The sequence below is a fragment of the Pan troglodytes genome, chromosome 11, assembly GCF_028858775.2.
Source record: "Pan troglodytes isolate AG18354 chromosome 11, NHGRI_mPanTro3-v2.0_pri, whole genome shotgun sequence".
Lineage (NCBI taxonomy): Eukaryota > Metazoa > Chordata > Mammalia > Primates > Hominidae > Pan > Pan troglodytes.
Window position 1 is genome coordinate 82686921 of NC_072409.2, and position 19300 is coordinate 82706220.

A 19300-nucleotide genomic window follows, 5' to 3' on the forward strand; every position below is an offset into this window, starting at 1 on the left:
TGACAATAATGGATAATTAAACTGGGCACAGGCAACTCTTCATTCTCTTGAAGAGACTATTAAAAACAGGGGCTGGAACATATTATCCCATTTTCAGCCTGGGATAAAACTGGAGGGAGCACCCACAGGCAGGGTCAGGATTCACAATAGGTGATGGAAGCCTTGAAGTTCTATTCCACAGAGAACAGACCAGAAATTTTAGTCTGGAAAATAATCAGGACACATTTAATCAGTCCTCCGTCTCAGTGAAAAATCTCAAGAATGTACTCAAAGAACACCGAGTTTTGAACAATACTGGTTTTCGTGGATCCCACAAAAAGACTGGCATTGTTGTGAACAATCTGGCCACTTTTTTTTTTTTTTTTGGGACAGAGGTGGGTACTGTCACCTAGGCTGGAGTGCGGTAGCATGATCTCGGCTCACTGCAACCTCCGCCTCCTGGGCTCAAGCCATCCTTCCACCTCAGCCTCCCAAGTAGCTAGGACTACAGATACATGCCACCATGTCTGGCTAATTTTTTTTTTTTTTTTCGTTAGAGACTGGTTTTCGCCATGTTGCCCAGGCTGGTCTCAAACTCCTAGGCTCAAGTGATCCACCCGCCCTGGCCTCCCAGAGTGCATGAGCTACCGTGCCCAGGCCAATCTAGCCACTTTTAAGAGGATGTGTGGTCTCTGAGCACGTTTCACAGGGAAGAAATGAAGCAATCACAGCTGTTAGGCCTGAAAGGAAACGCTGGGGAAAGAATATATGACAGCTGATTTTGAACAACCCAGGAGGAACATGAAATGTAGAGAAAGGCAGACGAAGGAGAGAGTATATTTCAGGGAAACAGATTTTGGCTCAATAAAAGAAAAAACTGGGACGATTAGAGTTGTATCATGACTAAACAGCCTACCTAAAAATACAGTGAGCTTTCAGGCTGTTTAATCAGCGACTGGGTAACTGACAATATTCGCTCTGGAGAGCAAAAAGGGGATAATTGCATTGCACCAAGAGAAAATAAAACTAGATTCCTTTTTTTTTTTTTTTTTTTTTTTGAGACAGAGTTCCGCTCTTGTTGCCCAGGCTGGAGTGCAATGGCACGATCTTAGCTCACTGCAACCTCCGCCTCCCAGGTTCAAGCGATTCTCCTGCCTCAGCCTCCAAGTACCTGGGATTACCGGTGCCCGCCAACACGCCCCAACTATAAAATTAGATTCTTCTGTTCCATTTCTAGATTGCAGTAATGGAGAGGAAGAGAAAAACTGAAAACATCAAAAACATAAACTTATATTCACAATTAAAAAAATTTTTTCTATTCATGTAGATACTTTCTACTTTTTTTCCCATTGACGTACAGCTAGCATATAATAAACACAAATATTTTACATATTCAGTTTTGATTGGTTTCGGATATCTTTTGGTAATTGTATACATCTGTGTGACCACCACCCAAAACAAGATATCAAACATTTCTATCAACCCAGAAAATTTGTGTTCCTTCCCCCAATTTCCACCACTAGGCAACCATTTTCTAATTTTTATTATGAAAAATTAGTTTTATATGTTCTTAGATTTCACATATGTTCATTTTATTATTATTATTATTATTTTAGACTGAGCCTCATTCTGTCATCCAGGCTAGAGTGCAGTGGCACCATCTCTGCTCACTGCAACCTCCACCTCCCAGGTTCAAGTGATTCTCTTGATTCAGCCTCCCGAATAGCTGGGATTACAGGCGCCCACCACCACGCCCAGTTAATTTTTGTATTTTTAGTAGAGACAGGGTTTCACCATGCTGGCCAGGCTGGTCTCAATCTGCTGACCTCGAGTGATCCACCGGCCTCACCCTCTCAAAGTGCTGGGATTACAGGCATGAGCCACTATGCCCGGCCAGTTCATTTTTAAAAAGATTATTTTGGTCTTTCTAGGTCCATAATAATCTGGTCCTTTTCAAGCAGTTACTTTTAAACAGCATTTTAAAATCTACTATTTAAATTAGATAGGCCAGGCACTGTGGCTCACGCCTGTAATCCCAGCACTTTGGGAGGCCCAGGCAGGCATTATCACTTGAGGTCAGGAGTTCAAGACCAGCCTGGCCAACATTGTGAAACCCTATCTCTACTAAAAACACAAAAATTAGCAAGGCGTGATAGCAGGCACCTGTAATCCCAGCTACTCGGGAGGCTGAGACAGGAGAATTGCTTGAACTTGGGAGGTGGAGGTTGCAGTGAGCTAGGATCACGCCACTGCACTCCAGCCTGGGCGACAGAGTGAGACTTATCTCAAAAAGAAAAAAAAAATTATATAGGACAATGACCTATACTGGTATGCAGGTAAAATAATAAAAACCGTCTAAGCATTGTATCTCCAGTTCTCTCTACTCAAGGTCTTTGTGACTAAAAGTCTGACACCAATCAAAGTTTATGAAGACAATCATTAATAAGGTTCCAGAAAAGAACACAAGCATTGCTAGCTGGTGTGCCCACCACTTACCCTGGTTCAAAATGATCTGGCAAGGCTGGCACTGACCCCCATGGCACAGCTCAGCACACTGGTGCTGACCACAGTTCAAAATATTCTCACATGGGTTAGAACAGTGGACTGAGACAGCCTGACCACAGCGAACTGTGTGCCTGTAAAGACAATAGATGTAAAGACAGCATCAGTGTAAAAGTTCCTGTTGGACAACTAAACTAACACTGCGGCCCTAACTCTCCCCTCAAAACCCACTAAGCCTTTCTCTAACTTCATTTCCCTCACTTTTTCCTATGTCTCCCTCCTCCAATTCTTATTTTCTCAATTACTCTCCCTTTTTCCACTCTTTTTCTTCTTCTGTTTTTTTTTTTTTTTAAATAGAGACAGGGTCTCACTATATTGCCCAGACTAATCTTAAACTCCTAGGCTTAAGCGATCCTCCTGCCTCAGGCTCCCAAAGTGTTGGGATTACAGGCTTGAGCCACCACGCCCGGCCCACTCTTTCTTCTTTCTCCTCCTTTTTCTTTTTCTTTTCCATCCTGTCTTTCTTTCCTATTTTCTGAGTGGTGAGGAACTGAAGGCTATTCCTGAGTATTTGCTTTATGTGATTTCATCTCTGAGTTCCATGAAGCAGCATGCGTTAAGGAGAAAGAACGCTGGGGTGAGGAGTTAGAAGATCTGGGTTCTGGTCCTAGCTCTGCCTGGAGCTTCCACAGTACTTTACAGACGGGAGGACAGCTATCATGTACCCAGATCTGACACACTCAGACTAACAGCACAATGGCATTATCCTGAGACCCAGCACTTAGAACATACTATATGTGACTTTGCTTCAGGGTAGGGAAATAAGCTAATTCTAGTTTTGTTCTAATAAACATCCTGATTTTGCTGAGAGAAGGATATAAGAAAGTCCTTTTTTGTTGTTGTTTGAGACAGAGTCTTGCTCTGTTGCCCAGGCTGGAGTGCAGTGGTGCCATCTCGGCTCACTACAACCTCCACCTCCTGGTTTCAAGCGATTCTCCTACCTCAACCTCCCCAGTAGCTGGGGCTACAGGCACGTGTCACCACACCCAGCCAATTTTTGTATTTTTAGTAAAGACGGGGTTTCACCATGTTGGCCCAGCTGGTCTCGAACTCTTAACCTCAAGTGATCCACCCACCTCGGCTTCCCGAAATGCTGGGATTACAGGCGTGAGCCACTGCGCCTAGCCGCAGAAAGTACTTTTAGACAATTGTCTTCAGGTCTCTTTCTAGGGTAATGGTTAAGCACTTGGAGTCTACTCTCCTGCAAGAAGAGTTTTATTTGATCCCTGACTCTCATCTCAACTCCATATTTTGTTTTTAAAAGTCACTGTTATGTACATAAATGATCAGCTTGCAGTACTTGACATAATGGCTAACACTAGCCTATTATGCTGCCATTCTGCCTAGCACCATGGCTAACAGTAACCCCTTGAAGTAGACACTATTATTTCTACTTTATAAGAAAAATGAGGTTCAGTGAGACCAAGCAACTTGCCCAGAATCAACAACCAGTAAGTGACAGAACCAGGATCTGACCTTTCTGAGTCAAAACACTTACATGTAATCTCAGGCCACATGGCTATCCACATAAGTTCAGTAAAGGCTAAACAAATGCACCTCACCGAAAATCTGCATGATTCATCTCATCCTGTGGTTCAGAAATCATTTTAAGATCTTACTGGGCCTCAGAGACACTCCACAGCTATCAGTAATCCTTGTACTAATGATGTAGGAGACCTTGTATTATAATGGAACAAGGGTGGGCTCTGGAGTCACCTATTCCTTCATTCAACAATATTCATTAAAAGACTCTTAGATGCCAGATACTGTGCTAGGCACAGGAAACTGGTCCCAGCCTCCTTAGGCCTGGGTTCAACTCCTGGTTCTGTCACCCACTAGAGAGGTTAAAAAAAAAATCCTTGCCGACCGAGCGCGGTGGCTCATGCCTGTAATCCCAGCACTTTGGGAGGCCGAGGCGGGTGGATCACGAAGTCAATAGTTCAAGACCAGCCTGGCCAAGATGGTGAAATCCCAACTCTACTAAAAATACAAAAACTAGCCAGGTGCGGTGGCAGGCGCCTGTAATCCCAGCTACTTGGGAGGCTGAGGCAGGAGAATTGCTTGAACCCAGGCAGCAGAGGTTGCAGTGAGCCGAGATCGCACCACTGCACTCCAGCATGGGCGACAGACCGAGACTCCGTCTCAAAAAAAAAAAAAATCCTTGTCACTTTGGTATTTTACCCGAAATAATGGGTAGTCTCACAATCTCATTGTGCATATAACTTCTTAATCACTTATAAGATCACAAAATAGGGTCATGGGCAGCACAGGGAACTACTCGTTATAGAAAAGTACTATCCGTGGCGCATTTGGTCTCTCAAGTTGCCCACTTGGCTCTCTTCCAAGTTGTACTTTCCTTCTGTCCTTTCCTTCCTGTTCTAAAGCTTTTTAATAAACTTTCACTCCTGAAAAAAAAAAAGTACTATTCATGCCTACCATTTATTTGTATCTACCTACTATTCTTTTATTTCAGAAATTCACAAGTCAATCATGCATGTGAAAACTGAGGTCTTCTTCAGGGTGTAATTTTAACTTTACCTGGTTCGTCCACATTCACATGTTTTTGTCATAAAGGCAGGGCAGGGTGGGCAGGGTCCTGGGTGGCAGAGACTGAAAGAGAAAGGTTTCACTGAATAAACCACAGCCATGTATCCAAACCCGAACAAAGCTGTCCCAGCTGGGTCTTATTGTGAATATGGCAACAAATACATCTACTATGACATGTCTTTGTATTTGTTTAAAGTTGATTAAACTATTTGAACAAAGATATCAACTGTACTTTTATGTGCAAAGAATCGACATCATTATCACCACAGACTATTTAACCAGAGAAGTAAATCCCAAGTCAAAATACTGGTTATATTTGGGTCTGAGAGTCAAAGATGACATTTTCAAATACAGTCTTGGCCCACTTACAGCAGTGTGTGGGGATAAAAATAGTTTGCTACTCAGGTAAAAGGCAGAATGGCTAATAGGGTCCTGTAGAAGATCAGAGTCTAAGCAAGGTAATAGAACTCAAATCTACCTGGTCCGTAAGAAGTACAGACATACTATCAGCTAGTGAAGTAATAATCAGGCACTGGGCAAACAATGGAACAGTGAAAAGAAGGCTGACATGAGGGGAGGCATGCTAGTGAGTAACATGGAGAGAATGAAAGGGAAGGGGGTCATGGAAAGAACTGGGCTGAGTGATATGCTATAGGTCAGAATTAGCCCTCTGAAAAATGCTATTTTAGGAGCTATATTATAGAGACCAATAGAAAAAAGTTACAATACGGAATTTGTATATTCAAATATATACTGCCCTCTTCAAAGCAGACACTTTGGCAAATTACACAGTGGTACAGAAATACCACTACTTAAAACATTTTGGGAACTTCTACGACAACTGTTTTTGGAGTAGGAGGGGTATATTCTAGGTGGCAAATTACAACTCTTTGGGAATCAAAAGCCAATCAGAGCCAAGACTAATTAATCAGATGGGTAACAGAATTTGCTGTAAAACATTAGTGTGCTTATAAAGTGGTCTGGCTGGAATGTTTAGTTTCTATGAAACTCCTAAACAAGCTCTGATAATTCTTAAATAAAGTTTAAACATTGAAAACAATCCAGGAACAAGTGTCTAGTCTTCTAAGATGACTCATTTTGATAGACAATACCCATAGGAGACATAAGTTTAAGCATGTTTCTTTAAAGATGAGTATCATTATTCAACAGTTATATTTTATATATACCTCAATCCTTTCGGGTGAAACAATTTTCATTGCTTGTCAGGTGTGGGTGATTCTAGGTTATGTCAAATATCTCAGAAGCCTGGACTCAATCTCCTCAATCTCAGGTTTTCTTAACTTTTAGACCAGAGGTTCACAACACTGGCTATATATTGGAAGTGCCTGGAGAGCTTTTAAAAATATTGATGTTCACACCAGGCATGGTGGCTCATGCCTGTACTCTCAGCACTTTGGGAGGCTGAGGTGGGAGGATCGCTTGAGCCCAGGAGTTCAAGGGTGCAGTGAGCTACGATAGCACCACTGCACTCAAGCCTGGGCAACACAGCGAGACCCTGTCTCTGTCACTTTTGAGTCCTAACAAGTGTAAATGAGAGAAAGCAAAGCTTTCTTGGAGACCAGAAAAGTGCTACTGGGGAATGGGCTTCTATGGTCCTGAAAGTAAAAGAAAGTTCCCAAGTCAAGTGTGAGAGCTCCAGAGCCACAAAAGAGCAGGAGCAGGTTTTAAGGTGTTCTTTTCTTTCAGACATGGTGCTGATCACTTGATCTGCAACAGTTTTGATCTCTGGTAGTCATGAAGGCTTTGGAAAAATAGTCCATGCAGAGGATTAAGTTTTTTTTTTTTTCTCTGAGACGGAGTCTTGCTCTGTAGCCCAGGCTGGAGTGCAGTGGCATGATCTCGGCTCACTGCAACCTCCGCCTCCCGGGTTCACGCCATTCTCCTGCCTCAGCCTCTCCAGTAGGTGGGACTACAGGTGCCCACCACCACACCCGGCTAATTTTTTATATTTTTAGTAGAGACGGGGTTGCACCGTCTTAGCCAGGATGGTCTCGATCTCCTGGCCTCGTGATCCACCCGCCTTGGCCTCCCAAAGTGCTGGGATTACAGGCATGAGCCACCGCGCCCAGCCGGGATTAACTTCTTATTACTGAATTTACTGAAAATGACACCTAATGGCAAGAATAGCTTAAGTCCTTCCTAAGGAAGGACCTATGCGAGCAGTCAAAGGGAAGGAGGTATCTGACTGCCCAGCAGATCACAGGCCATGCTGTCTAGCCCAGTTTAAAATAGCTCTACCCCCACTGACATTTCCCCAGCGCCACCACCATGCCTTGATCACAAGGCCCTGGTCCAATATTATCCCTCCTCCAAGCAGTAGAAATACCAAGATAACACTCTGATGTCTGGTTTACTCTTAGATTTGGGTAGTAAAAGTAAGAATTGTCATTTTTTGATCACTTGCCAGAAAGACTCTATATCGAGCCGCATAGATGCACTAATTCATTTAATTTTCATAGAACCCTATAAGTGTTATTATTACTATCATTATTATTTTACAGATGCAGGCTTAGATAAATTAATAACTTGTCCAAGGTTACATAACTATTTAAGTAACTTGAACCTAAGATTTAAACCTTTGTCTGAGGTCAAGGCCTGTAGAAATGTATTTGTAACTGATCAACTGTTTTTCTATTACTGTGCATTTTTTGGTATTTAGAAGCTGACTGCATACAGTCTACTTATTTATTTATTTATTATTTTTAGAGACATGGTCTTGCTTTGTTGCCCAGGCTGGAGTGCAATAGTGCAATCACAGCTCACTGCAGCCTTGAACTCCTGGACTCAAATGATCCTCCTTGCTCAGCCTCCCAAGTAGCTGGGACTACAGGTGTGTGCCACCACACCTGGCTAATTTTAAATTTTTTTGTAGAGACGGGGTCTCATTTTGTTGCCTAGTCTGGTCTAGAACTCCTGGCCTCAAGCAATCCTCCTGCCTTGGCTTCCCAACGTGTTGGGATTATAGGCATGAGCCACCGTGTCTGGCTTATGGATATAATCTACAGCTGGCTATTTATTGTAGGGAAAAGACTGACATCCTATGGCTGGGTGTGGTGGCTCACACCAGTAATCCTGGCATGTTGGGAGGCTGAGGAGAGCAGATTGCTTGAGCCCAGGAGTTCGAGACCAACCTGGGCAACACGGCAAAACCCCATTTCTACCAAAACATACAAAAATTAGCCAGGCATGGTGGCACACGCCTGTAGTCCCAGCTACTCAGGAGGATGAGGTGGGAGGATGGCTTGAGCACAAGAGGCGGCGGTTGCAGTGAGCTGTGATGACACCACCACACTCACACTCCAGCCTGGGTGACAAAGCGAGACCCTGTCTCAAAAAAAAAAAGAAAGAAAGAAAGAAAGAAAAAGACTGACATCTTGGAAATACTGTCCGACCGGGACCCTAAACAATTGTCTTTCCCCAGACAGAAGGTTCTCCCATACATTCTCTTGGACCTGGATATCAATGCGGGATAAAACATATGAGTCCCATTTCTTCTTAGAAGCAAGCAGTGTAATGTAATGGAAGCAGCACTGGCTTTGGAAACCCTAGCTCCACCATCCACGGCCTGCCACTGTGATGCTGGGCAAGAGGCTTGGCCTTTCTCAGCCTCATCTGTAAAGCAGAGATGGTAAATATCTATTACTGGGCTGTGGTAAGGATTCAACAAGTTAACTGATGTAGAGTGCCTGGCACAGGGTGATTTGAGACCATTTACTGAGGTCCCATATCACCCTTCATCCCAAACCATTACATGCTAACCAGGTATGTTTACTTAGAGCCACCAGCAAAGCATGTCCACCAGCAATCCCAACGGAATTAGCATTCCAACTTACAGGTTACAGGAATGTGGGCAGTCCTGGCCAGGCTGTTTCTTTCTACAAACCTCACCACAGCTATGTGGAATTTCATTTCTGCTCCACTCAGGATTCTTTACCTTGCCTAGAACATATCAGATCAGAGAGTCAATGGTACAAACTTCAACCACATTCTCAACTTTAATGAAACAGTAAAGTATAGCTAGGCAGCATGCAACTTTAGTGTGGTTTTTATTATTTCAACAAATGTATTATCCCATACCCTAAAATAAAAAGATAAATATAATGCTATTCATAAAAAGTTTCACTGAGTATGATAAATCTTAAATCTTGGATTACCTGGGAAAGATAAATAAAAAGTCACTTTTACTTATGAAAATACTACCTTGACTAATGGAAACGTTTAATTTAAGATAAATACCTATAAGACAAGTCGTCTATAACTGGGCTTCTGAACTGATATGCGAATTGCTGCTGGAAGGATCAGAGAGAGGGAATAAGAGAAGAGCACCGTGGGGAAAGGGGGGAGGCAGTAAGAGATGGAAAGGACATAAATCCCGAGTAGCAGGAACTCACCTATTCCAGAACTATAAAGTCGGCATAAAAGACCTTATAATTTTATAATCAATGTCACTGCAAATCTTCATGGCACATCTTCCATGGACTCAGCAGAGACAGGGAAGAGTAAAACGAAGGCACAGGATTCCTCCTTGCCCTTGAGGAATTCATCCTCACTTGGGCAATTTGCACACTAAATTGCAGCCATCCCCAGTCCATGGCCTCTGCTTTTCTCTCTATACTATCTCTTTCAGAAATTTTATTCATGTTGAGAGGTGCAATCCACCTAAAGGCCATTGATCCCCAAATCCACATTTTCTCTCTTGCCCTGAATCTTCAGTTTCAGACCCATATGTCCAAATGTCTGCTGAACATTCTTGCTTGGGGTTTCACAGTCACCTCAAACTGGCTTTATCCACAGCCAAAGTTCACATCTTCCCTCTATAACTCCTCCCTTTTCAGGATTTCCTATTTCTGTCAGTGACGTCAACTCTGTCAGAGTCACACACGCTCAAAAACTACAGTCATCTCTGACACCTCTTTCTACTTAATCACCAAGTTGTGTCAATTTTTCCTACAAAGTGGCTCTCACCTCATCGCTCTCCTGTTCCTGCCTCCCTACTGGCCAAAACCTCATCTCCAGACTATCACAAAAGCCTCCCTGCCTCTGTGCTTTTTTGCTCCAATACAGTGCCCTGGTTTTCCTCTAACATCTCTCAAGAGCTCTACCTTTTGTCCCTGACTCCAAATGACGTTTTGGGGTTTTTTGCTTTTCTTTCCCCAGCAAGTGTTCTGCATTACACCCTTTTCTCACTCTGTACCCTTTCATCCGCTAGGGTCTTAACTACTCCTCTCAGCTGTGATTCTCATCCTTAAGTCCTGGTCTTTCCTCAAATATTGCTACCTGCCTGTTGGACATATTTCACTGTATGTTCTGCTCACTCCTCCAACTCAACATTTCTAAACTGTAGTCACTGTCCCCACCAGACCTTGTTCTTTTGACCTGCCCTTTTCCTTGGTATCACCATTTCCAAAAGCATGAAACTTTGGGTGACTCCCATTCCTACTACTGTTAGGAATCAACCTAACACCATATTTTTCTATCACACTCCTTAGAGGCTCTTCATCTGGATTATAAGTCCCAAATTATTTAGGCTCCAAAATACTCTACTCACTGCTACCAAACTAATCTCCATAAAGAATCATGTTGATGCCCTCAGTGGCTTCCCACAGGCTTCCAAATGAAGTCCCAACATCTGAGACTGGTATTAAAGGGTCAACCCTTCCTTTCCAGTCATCTCCCACTCCCCTACCATCATAGATCCTGGGCTCTGTAAGTGGATGAATCACTCTTCTCCCAATATACCCTAAACCCTGTTGATTTTGAACTGCCTATGCTATTCCCTTCAACATATCTTTCTGCCTACAAAGATTTTACCTAGTTTACAATGCCAGTTCAATTCTACCTCCTCTAAGAAGGCTTCTCTTAATCATCCAGCTGTAAGTCGTAACTACCCCAAAGATCTCCCATAGTACTTTGTACTTCTAGCAGAGTATCAGGCTAATTGTGTTTTAACTCTTAGACTGTAAGCTCTGGTAAGTTAACCGTTTTATTCGCCTCTGTTTCTTCACAGTGCCTTGAACATTAATAAGTTCTCAATAAAAACATGTTAAATTAATGGTCCCCTGGAAGAACAGTGTGGGGCAAAGTCATCTGCAAATAAGGCCTTTATGTGCATTCTCACATCATTTTACCACTTTCAGATCATCTTGACCTTCACTCCACATTCTTATACTGCCTTAGAGTCTCTCATCTAATTTGCCAGTAGAGGCTTTAACAAGATTTTTAATTCCATTGTGGTACTTTATGTTTAAAAATCCTTCAAAATAAGGTATTAAGTATTGGTATTGTCCTATTTGCCCAAATTTCCACTGATCTCTTACTTCCAGTTTCATGCTGCCTTTCTGGTAGTATATTCAAGAATATTTATTCCCTCATCTAATACCAATTTAGTATCTATTAAGGCTGAGATTCTGTCAATAAAACATGTAAGACCAGAAAATTCCAAATAAAACAGAGGCCAAAGTGAGACAGAGAATAACAAAGGAAAGCTTCCTTTGTAAGAGGGTGTTTGGGGTCAGATCTTAAATGATACTGTGGTTAAGAATTGAAAGAAAAGAAGGGGAAGTCAAAGAGTTCACCAAGGTATTGCATCTAGAAGATTCAGAGTTGATGGTAAATGACTTGACTCTTTGTGAAAGCTGCTAGCTAAGTAATGGGAAAGGAGAAATATGAGCAAATTGGTTAGAAAAATAAGGAGAGCATGCAGAAACAAACAGGAAGAGCTACTTATTTCAAGAAGGGAATGGTCAAAGGTGTCAAGGGCTATCACTCTACCAAAAAGATTATGAGCTTATAAAATCAGCCCTAGATATGGTTGGAAAGGAGTCATTGGTGATTTCTTTGTTTTTATTTTATTTATTTATTTTTTTGAGATGGAGTCTCACTCTGTCGCCCAGGCTGGAGTGCAATGGCATGATCTTGGATCATTGCAACCTCTGCCTCCCAGGTTCCAGCGATTCTCCTGCCTCAGCCTCCCAAGTAGCTGGGATTACAGACATGCAACACTATGCCCAGCTAACTTATTTTAGTAGAGACGGGGTTTCACCATGTTGGCCAGGCTGGTGTCGAACTCCTGATCTCAGGTGATCCACCTACCTTGGCCTCCCAAAGTGCTGGGATTACAGGCGTGAGCCACTAAGCCCGGCCCATTGGTAATTTCTGAATACAGTTTCAGTGAGGCAACAAGACAGAAGCAAAAATGCAATGCTTCAGGGAGGGAGACAGACAGTAAAGAAACAAAATCTGAAAAATCAACAACTAGAGGGAAGTTAGTCATTAAACGGCAGGAAAGGAAAAAAAACATGCAGAAATGGGCTAGCAGCAAGAATGAGCATCTGGGTTACAGGAAGTTTTCCCCTAATACTTGGGGGAACTGAGATATTCAAAAACAGAAAGAAGTATTCCATAAAGAGGGAAGATGCCAGGATAGAGTTTATAATGCTGGTTTATAAAAAATCTGATTATAAATACCAATGACTTATTTCCAGGATTAAAATAAACATTATTATTTACTCATACTGCTCAAATCTGGACTATCAAAGCTGTAACTGCTGGGGGTGAGATGACGCCCACGTCCACACCTATCTCTGCTACATAGTCAGGCCTGGTCTCAAGACCAAGGAGACAAGCACTACAGCCCAGAAGCAGCATGAGCCTAGTTGGCCATCTCCAGAACAGCTTGCCAGGAGCACAAAGGCTGTGGCTCTAGCTGTGTGATGGACCACATAATTACAGTCTTATAGACTCCTAGAGCTTTGAAGTCTCATTAGTAACTTCTAAAACATGCCCCGCAGACCACCTTTCCTGAACTGAGGTACAATGTATGTAGTAAAAGAGACTCCAGTGTATATAAACAAACTTACCACAGAAACAAGTGTAGGTATTAGGAACATGTGCAGAAACATTCTGACAGGCAGGGCACCTCCAACCACTCTGGCCATCTGTCAGGAAAAATGGGAGTAGGCCAAATAAATTTTCTTCCAAAGGCTATATGTAATTAAAAAAATTTAAATCTATAGGAAGACACAATATTGAAGTAGTGGTAATAATTTCAATGTTAAACATATCAGACATTTAAGGAACAAATTCACAATACTGACTGCTTAGCTTGAATACAGCATTTTCCACTAAATATGGGGTTCATTTAAAAAAAAAAAAAAAAAAAGGCCAGGTGTGGTGGCTCATGCCTGTAATCCCAGCGCTTTGTGAAGCAGAGGTGGGTGGATCACAAGGTCAGGAGATTGAGACCATCCTGGCTAACATGATGAAACATCATCTCTACTAAAAATACAAAAATTAGCTGGGCATGGTGGTGCGCGCCTGTAATCCCAGCTACTCAGGAGGCTGAGGCAGAAGAATCACTTGAACCTGGGAGGTGGAGGCTGCAGTGAGCCGAGATCGTGCCACTGCACTCCAGCCTGGGCAACAGAGCGAGACTCCCTCTCAAAAAAAAACAAAAACAAACAAAAAAAACCCACTAGCTAGGCATGGTGGCTCATGTGTCTAATCCCAGCATTTTAGGAGGCTGATGCAGAATTGCTTGAGCCTGGGAGTTCAAGACAAGACTGGGCAACACAGCAGACCGTCTCAAAAAAAAAAAAAATTAGCTGGATGTGGTGGCATGTGCCTGTAGTCTCAGCTGCTTGGGAGTCTGAGGCAGGAGGATCATTTGAGTCCAGGAATTCAAGGCTGCAGTGAGACATGATCACACTACTGGACTCCAGCCTGGGTAACAGATTAAGACTCTGTCTCAAAAAAAAAAAAATACAGTTAGATAGAAGGAATAAGATCTAGTGTTTAGTAGCACTATGGCTAACAACAATTTATTATATATTTCAAAATAACTAGAAGAGTAGAAATGGGATGCTCCTAACACAAAGAAATGATAAATATTTGAGGTGTTGGAATCCCCATATGCCAATTACCCTGATTTGATCATTACACATTGTACGCTTGTATCAAAATATCATGTGTACCCCATAAACATGTAAACTATTACGTATGCATAGTAAAAATTTAAAAATGAAAAAAAATGTTTTTTTGTTTGTTTGAGACAGGGTCTTGCTCTGTCACCCAGGCTGGAGGGCAGTGGTGCAATCTCAGATCACTGCAATCTCCACCTCCGGGATTCAAGCAATTCTCGTGCCTCAGCCTCCCGAGTAGCTGGGATTACAGGTGCCCGCCACCATGCCTGGCTAATTTTTATATCTTTAGTAGAGATGGAGTTTTGCCATGTTGGCCAGGCTAATATTGAACTTCTGACTTCAGGTGATCCGCCTGCCTTGGCCTCCCAAAGCGCTGGGATTACAGGCATGAGCCATCATGCCTGGCCAAAAATGAGAAGAAGATAAATTAAAAATAGAATTACCATATGATCCTGCAATCACACTTCTGTGTATGTATCCACAGGAAATAAAATCAGTAGGTCAAAGAAAAAATAATAAGTAAAAGCCATCATTTTCAATAAGAGTGACTGATTTTATCGTATCTTAAAATATATTTTAATATTGTTATGTTTAGCCGGTTTATTTAAGATCTATAACTTAATTCTGGTCATATGAAACACATGATCAAGGTAACATACTCTCCCTGCAGAAAAAGTAGTTAAGAGAAATTAAACTGTATTTTTAAAGCTGGGCTTAATACTTAAACGTATCAAATAGGGGAGAATAACTACTCAGAAGAGAGAATTAATTGACCTGCTTGAGATGCTGGAGACCTTGCCCATTTCTTTATGCAGTTCAAATGAAACACATGGTAACAGCTCTGACAACTCCACACTGGGGCCGTGACACGAACCAATTCACAGCACACCATGCACTCGTATTTTTCTGTTGTTAGTTGTTCAATTAGAGAACCTGTTTAAAAAACAAAATAACAAAAAAGATAAACTCAAACACAAAAAACCATTCCTCACTTTAATCAACCAAGGATCAGCAAGTCACTCAAGAGAAGAATCCAAACACAGAGATTTTAAGGGATATCTGATTCTGGGTAAGGCAGCTGGCTATTCAGACTGAGGCCAAAAAGGGGCAGGAATTTGCTGAGGAAGAGGATTTAGGAAGGAGACACTCAGGTGGGGATTCCCACAATTAAGGAAACATTCCCAGGAAAACAGCAGAGTAGCCAAATGCCCCTTGTAACATAGCCTGAGGATCCACTGGGCAATACAGGATCTTGCTTTGCATTTTCTATTTTCCAGGATCCTCTAAATCTATCAGATCCATGGATTTAGGTTAGAAAGAGGCTGGTGAAGCTGTAGTGTCAGCTATAAGAAGCCCAAGTCTGGGCAGGTTCCAACAACCCATGAGTGGTGAGATGGCTCTAGCCGTTGCCCTCAAAGTCTTTAGTCATTCACTTAACAAAGATATTCTTGGTGCCTACCATAAGCCCCATGGTGGTGTTACAGTCCCTGGCTCCAGGAGCTCAAAGTCCAGTGACAGAGACCAGTGTGTAGTATCAGAATAATCCTCCCAGATCTATTCCTGAATACCTTCACCCACTTCCAGATTTTTTTCCTCAAACACAATTGCAGCAAAGTCTTTCTAGATTTCAATACAGCCAGATACTCTCAAAACTGAGTGTGAGTGTGTGTATATGCTTTTTTGAGTACACACTTTTAGCACTGCATTTATTTCATAATATTATTGTTATTTGCTTTCAGGTCTAAATAAGTTAAAAGAATAAAATTAACCTTAAATACAACATTGCAAGCGCATTACATATTATTATTTAGTCCTCTCAAAAAGGCTGTAACAGGTTGGGCACGGTGGCTTACACCTGTAATACCAGCACTTTGGGAGGCCAAAGCGGGCAGATCATGAGGTCGGGAGATCAAGACCATCCTGGCCAACATGGTGAAACCCCATCTCTACTAAGAATACAAAAATTAGCTGGGCGTGGTGGAGTGTGGCTGTAATCCCAGTAGTAATCCAAGGAGGATGAGGCAGGAGAATCTCTTGAACCCGGGGGCGGAGGTTGCAGTGAGCCGAGATTGCACCACGGCACTCCAGAGTGAGACTCCGTCTCAAAAAAAAAAAAAAAAAATGCTATAACATAGGTACCATTTTACAGATGACGAAACTGGCTTCATGTAGTTAGATCATTTATCCAAGGTCACACAACTAGAAATTTAAAAGTCAAAATTCAAACTTGTCAAACTATCTGACTCAAAAGCGCACACTGTAATATTCCATAATATTGGCTCTCCTAAGATTTACTTTCTGATTGTTCAGTTTAATGTCAAAAGAAATAGAGAACACCCTGAGACTGAAAGCTCAGGAGGGAGAGTTTTGTCTACCTTGCTGAGTGTAGTATTTCCAGTGTCTGGCATATACTAGGTGCTCCATTAAATATTTGTTAAATTCATGGATAAAGGAATAAATGAGTGATATTTAGTCTGTTCCACAACCTCTTTCTGTGAAAGTTACAGGCGTCACCAAAGTTTAGGCTCGAGTGCAGTGGCATGATCGTGGCTCACTGCATCTTCAAACTCCTGGGCCCAAGCGATCCTCCCACCTCAGCATCCTGAGTAGCTGGGACCACAAGCGTGTGCCACTATACCTGGCTGATTTTTTTGTTAGTTTTTGTAGAGATGGGGTCTACCTCTGTTGCCCAGGATGGTCTTGAACTCCTGGGCTCAGGTGATCCTCTTGACTCGGTTTCCCAAAGTACTGGGATTACAGAAATTTAACCAAATTAAACAAAAATCTTCCCTGAATAAGAAGTAAATAAAACAAGAGCAGAAACATCTTTTCCAAAAAGGAAAGATGAAGAAACTGTCAGAGATGGTAGGAGACTCAGGAGACATGACTAAATGCAACGTGGTATCCTGGATTGGGTCCTGAAACAGAAAAAGGACATTGGCAGAAAAACTGGTGAAATCTGAATAACATCTGTAGTTTAGTTAATATGATTATACCAGTGCTAATTTCTTAGTTTTAACAAAGGCAGTCTGGTTATGTAAGACGTTAACATTAGAGGAAGTTGGGTGAAAGATATATGGGAATTCTTTGAACTATCTTTGCAACTTTTCTATAAATCTGAAATTATTCCAAACTGAAACGTTTTACAGACAAACACCTTTTTCTCTACTAGGCTTTGACACTTCAGTAAATGCCAATTCCATTCTTTTAAGTTGCTCAGGCATAAAATCTTCCTTCCAAATACATCCAAAATCTATCCAATTGTTACCTTTTCCACACTATTACTCCAGTCTAAGTCTCCATCATCTCCTACCTGAACAACTGCAATAGCCTCCTAACTTGTCCTGTTGCCTTTTTAGAGCCTATTCTCCACACAGCAGCCTAATAATATTTTTTTTTTTTTTGAGACAGGTTCTTATTCTGTCACCCAGGCTAGAGTGCAGTGGCACAACCACTACTTACTGCAGCCTTGACCCACTGGGCTCAAGTGATCCTCCTACTTCAACCTCTTGAGTAGCTGGGACTATAGGCATGTGCCACCACGTCCAGCTAATTTTTATTTTTTTGCCTTTTGCAGAGATGGGGTCTCATTAAGTTGTCCAGGCAGGTCTTGAACTCCTGGGCTTAAGCAATCCTTCTGCCTTGGCCTTCCAAAGTGCTGGGATTACAGATGTGAGCCACCACATCCAGACCCTAAGTGATTATTTTAGAATGTAAGTTCATGACATCCCTCTTCCCAGGACCTTCCAGCAGCCTCTCATCTTACTCAGAACCAAATCTAAGGGACTCACATGATCCAGCCCTTGCTATTTCTCTGACCACCTTTCCTGCCCCTATCTTCATTGCCTATAATACCCCTCCCCACATCTAAATTTGCTCCTCCCTCTGCCTAGAATGCTCTTTCTCAAGCTAGCCACATGGTGCATTTCTGTACTTCATTCTTGTCTCTGTTCAAATGTCTCCTTATCAAAGAGGTCAACCTATGTAAAATAGCACTCTTGTCACTCTGTCTTCTTAACCTTCTTAATATTTCTTTTTAGTCCTTATCACCACCTGACATATTAAATATCTAAGTGCTTTCTGCCTGTCTTCCCTACCAGAATGTAAATTCCATCAGCATTCCCTGTACCTAGAACAGTGCTTGGTATATAGTATTTATGCAACAAATATGAATGAAGTGTTCTCAAAAATGATATGAATAATGTGAGAATGTTAAGGCCCCAAGAGATTTGTTAAATAGAATTCTAAGATGGTCTTCCAGATTCCCACCTCCCTGGTATGCATACCCTATATAATCTCCTCCCCTTGAGTATGGGTGGGCCTGACTTAATCAAATAAGCCATTTTAAAAGAGTTGAAAATCAAACAGAAGTCAGAGAGATCTGAAGTGGCAGCAGCTGCTTTCCCGCAGGCCTCAAAGAAGCAAACTATCATGTTGTGTACAGAGTCATGTGGCAGGGAAACACAGGTGGCCTCTAGGAGCTGAGAGAGACACCCCTGGCCAACAGCCAGCAAGAAAACAGGAACCTCAGTCCTACATCTGTAAGGAACTGAATCCTACCAACAACCAGTGACTGAAAGAGAACCCTGAGCCTCAGATGAGATCACATGCCTAGCCAAATTTGGAGACACAGAGCAGAGAACCCAGCTAACCAGGACCCATTCATCTGACCCACAGAAACAGTGGCATAGTAAATGTGTGTTATCATAAGCCACTACATTGTGATAATTCACTATAAAGCAAGAGGTAATTATTAACCAGCCTTAAGGATTCAATAACAACTCTGGTATAACATTGCTTTGCTTCACATATACATTGAGGTTCCAAGAATAATCCTGATAAAGCAAGAAACTAGAACTATAGGCTGGTGTAAAAACAGGCCCTGGGTAGATGGTGGCTTCAAGGGTTGGGCTGTATCTCACATTAAACTGGAGAGGGATTAAGATAGTGAAGGTCCAGGGGAAGAGCTAGCAGAATAAAACTATTCAGCTTGATGAAATATACACTTAGGGCAAAATGACAGATGTCTTCGAATACTGCAAAAAGCTGATTTGCAGTAAGGAGATGGGGAGCTGTGAGAAGACAGACTAGTTACTATGCTGCTCCGGAGGATAAAACTTGAACCAAAGGATAGGAAGGAAAGGAAAGAAGCTTTCAGTTCAATATAAGGATGAACTTTTTAATGGTCAGAACTGAGTACCTACTATGTTTCAAGAGCTGTGTGGGGCAGCAGGGTCACAAAAAAGAAAAGAAATATACAGTGTCTGTTT

At 42.1% G+C, this 19300-nt stretch overlaps 1 protein-coding gene across 40 annotated transcripts in view; it reads right to left on the minus strand.

Annotated features, from left to right (window-relative positions):
- Positions 1 to 19300, minus strand: part of NFX1 (nuclear transcription factor, X-box binding 1) — an 81100-nt gene that overhangs the window by 55123 nt on the left and 6677 nt on the right. For all 40 annotated transcript variants that reach the window (XR_010148728.1, XR_010148725.1, XR_010148731.1 and 37 more), the window contains exons 3-7: positions 14805 to 14963; positions 12969 to 13046; positions 8943 to 9048; positions 5080 to 5151; positions 2476 to 2615 (exon numbers count right to left, since the gene is read on the minus strand). Coding sequence is in view for 30 of the 40 variants with exons in the window: in XM_054658743.2 (XP_054514718.1) it covers positions 2476 to 2615; positions 5080 to 5151; positions 8943 to 9048; positions 12969 to 13046; positions 14805 to 14963 (555 nt within the window). In the remaining 10 variants the exon portion in view is untranslated. The remainder of the gene's footprint in view (positions 1 to 2475; positions 2616 to 5079; positions 5152 to 8942; positions 9049 to 12968; positions 13047 to 14804; positions 14964 to 19300) is intronic.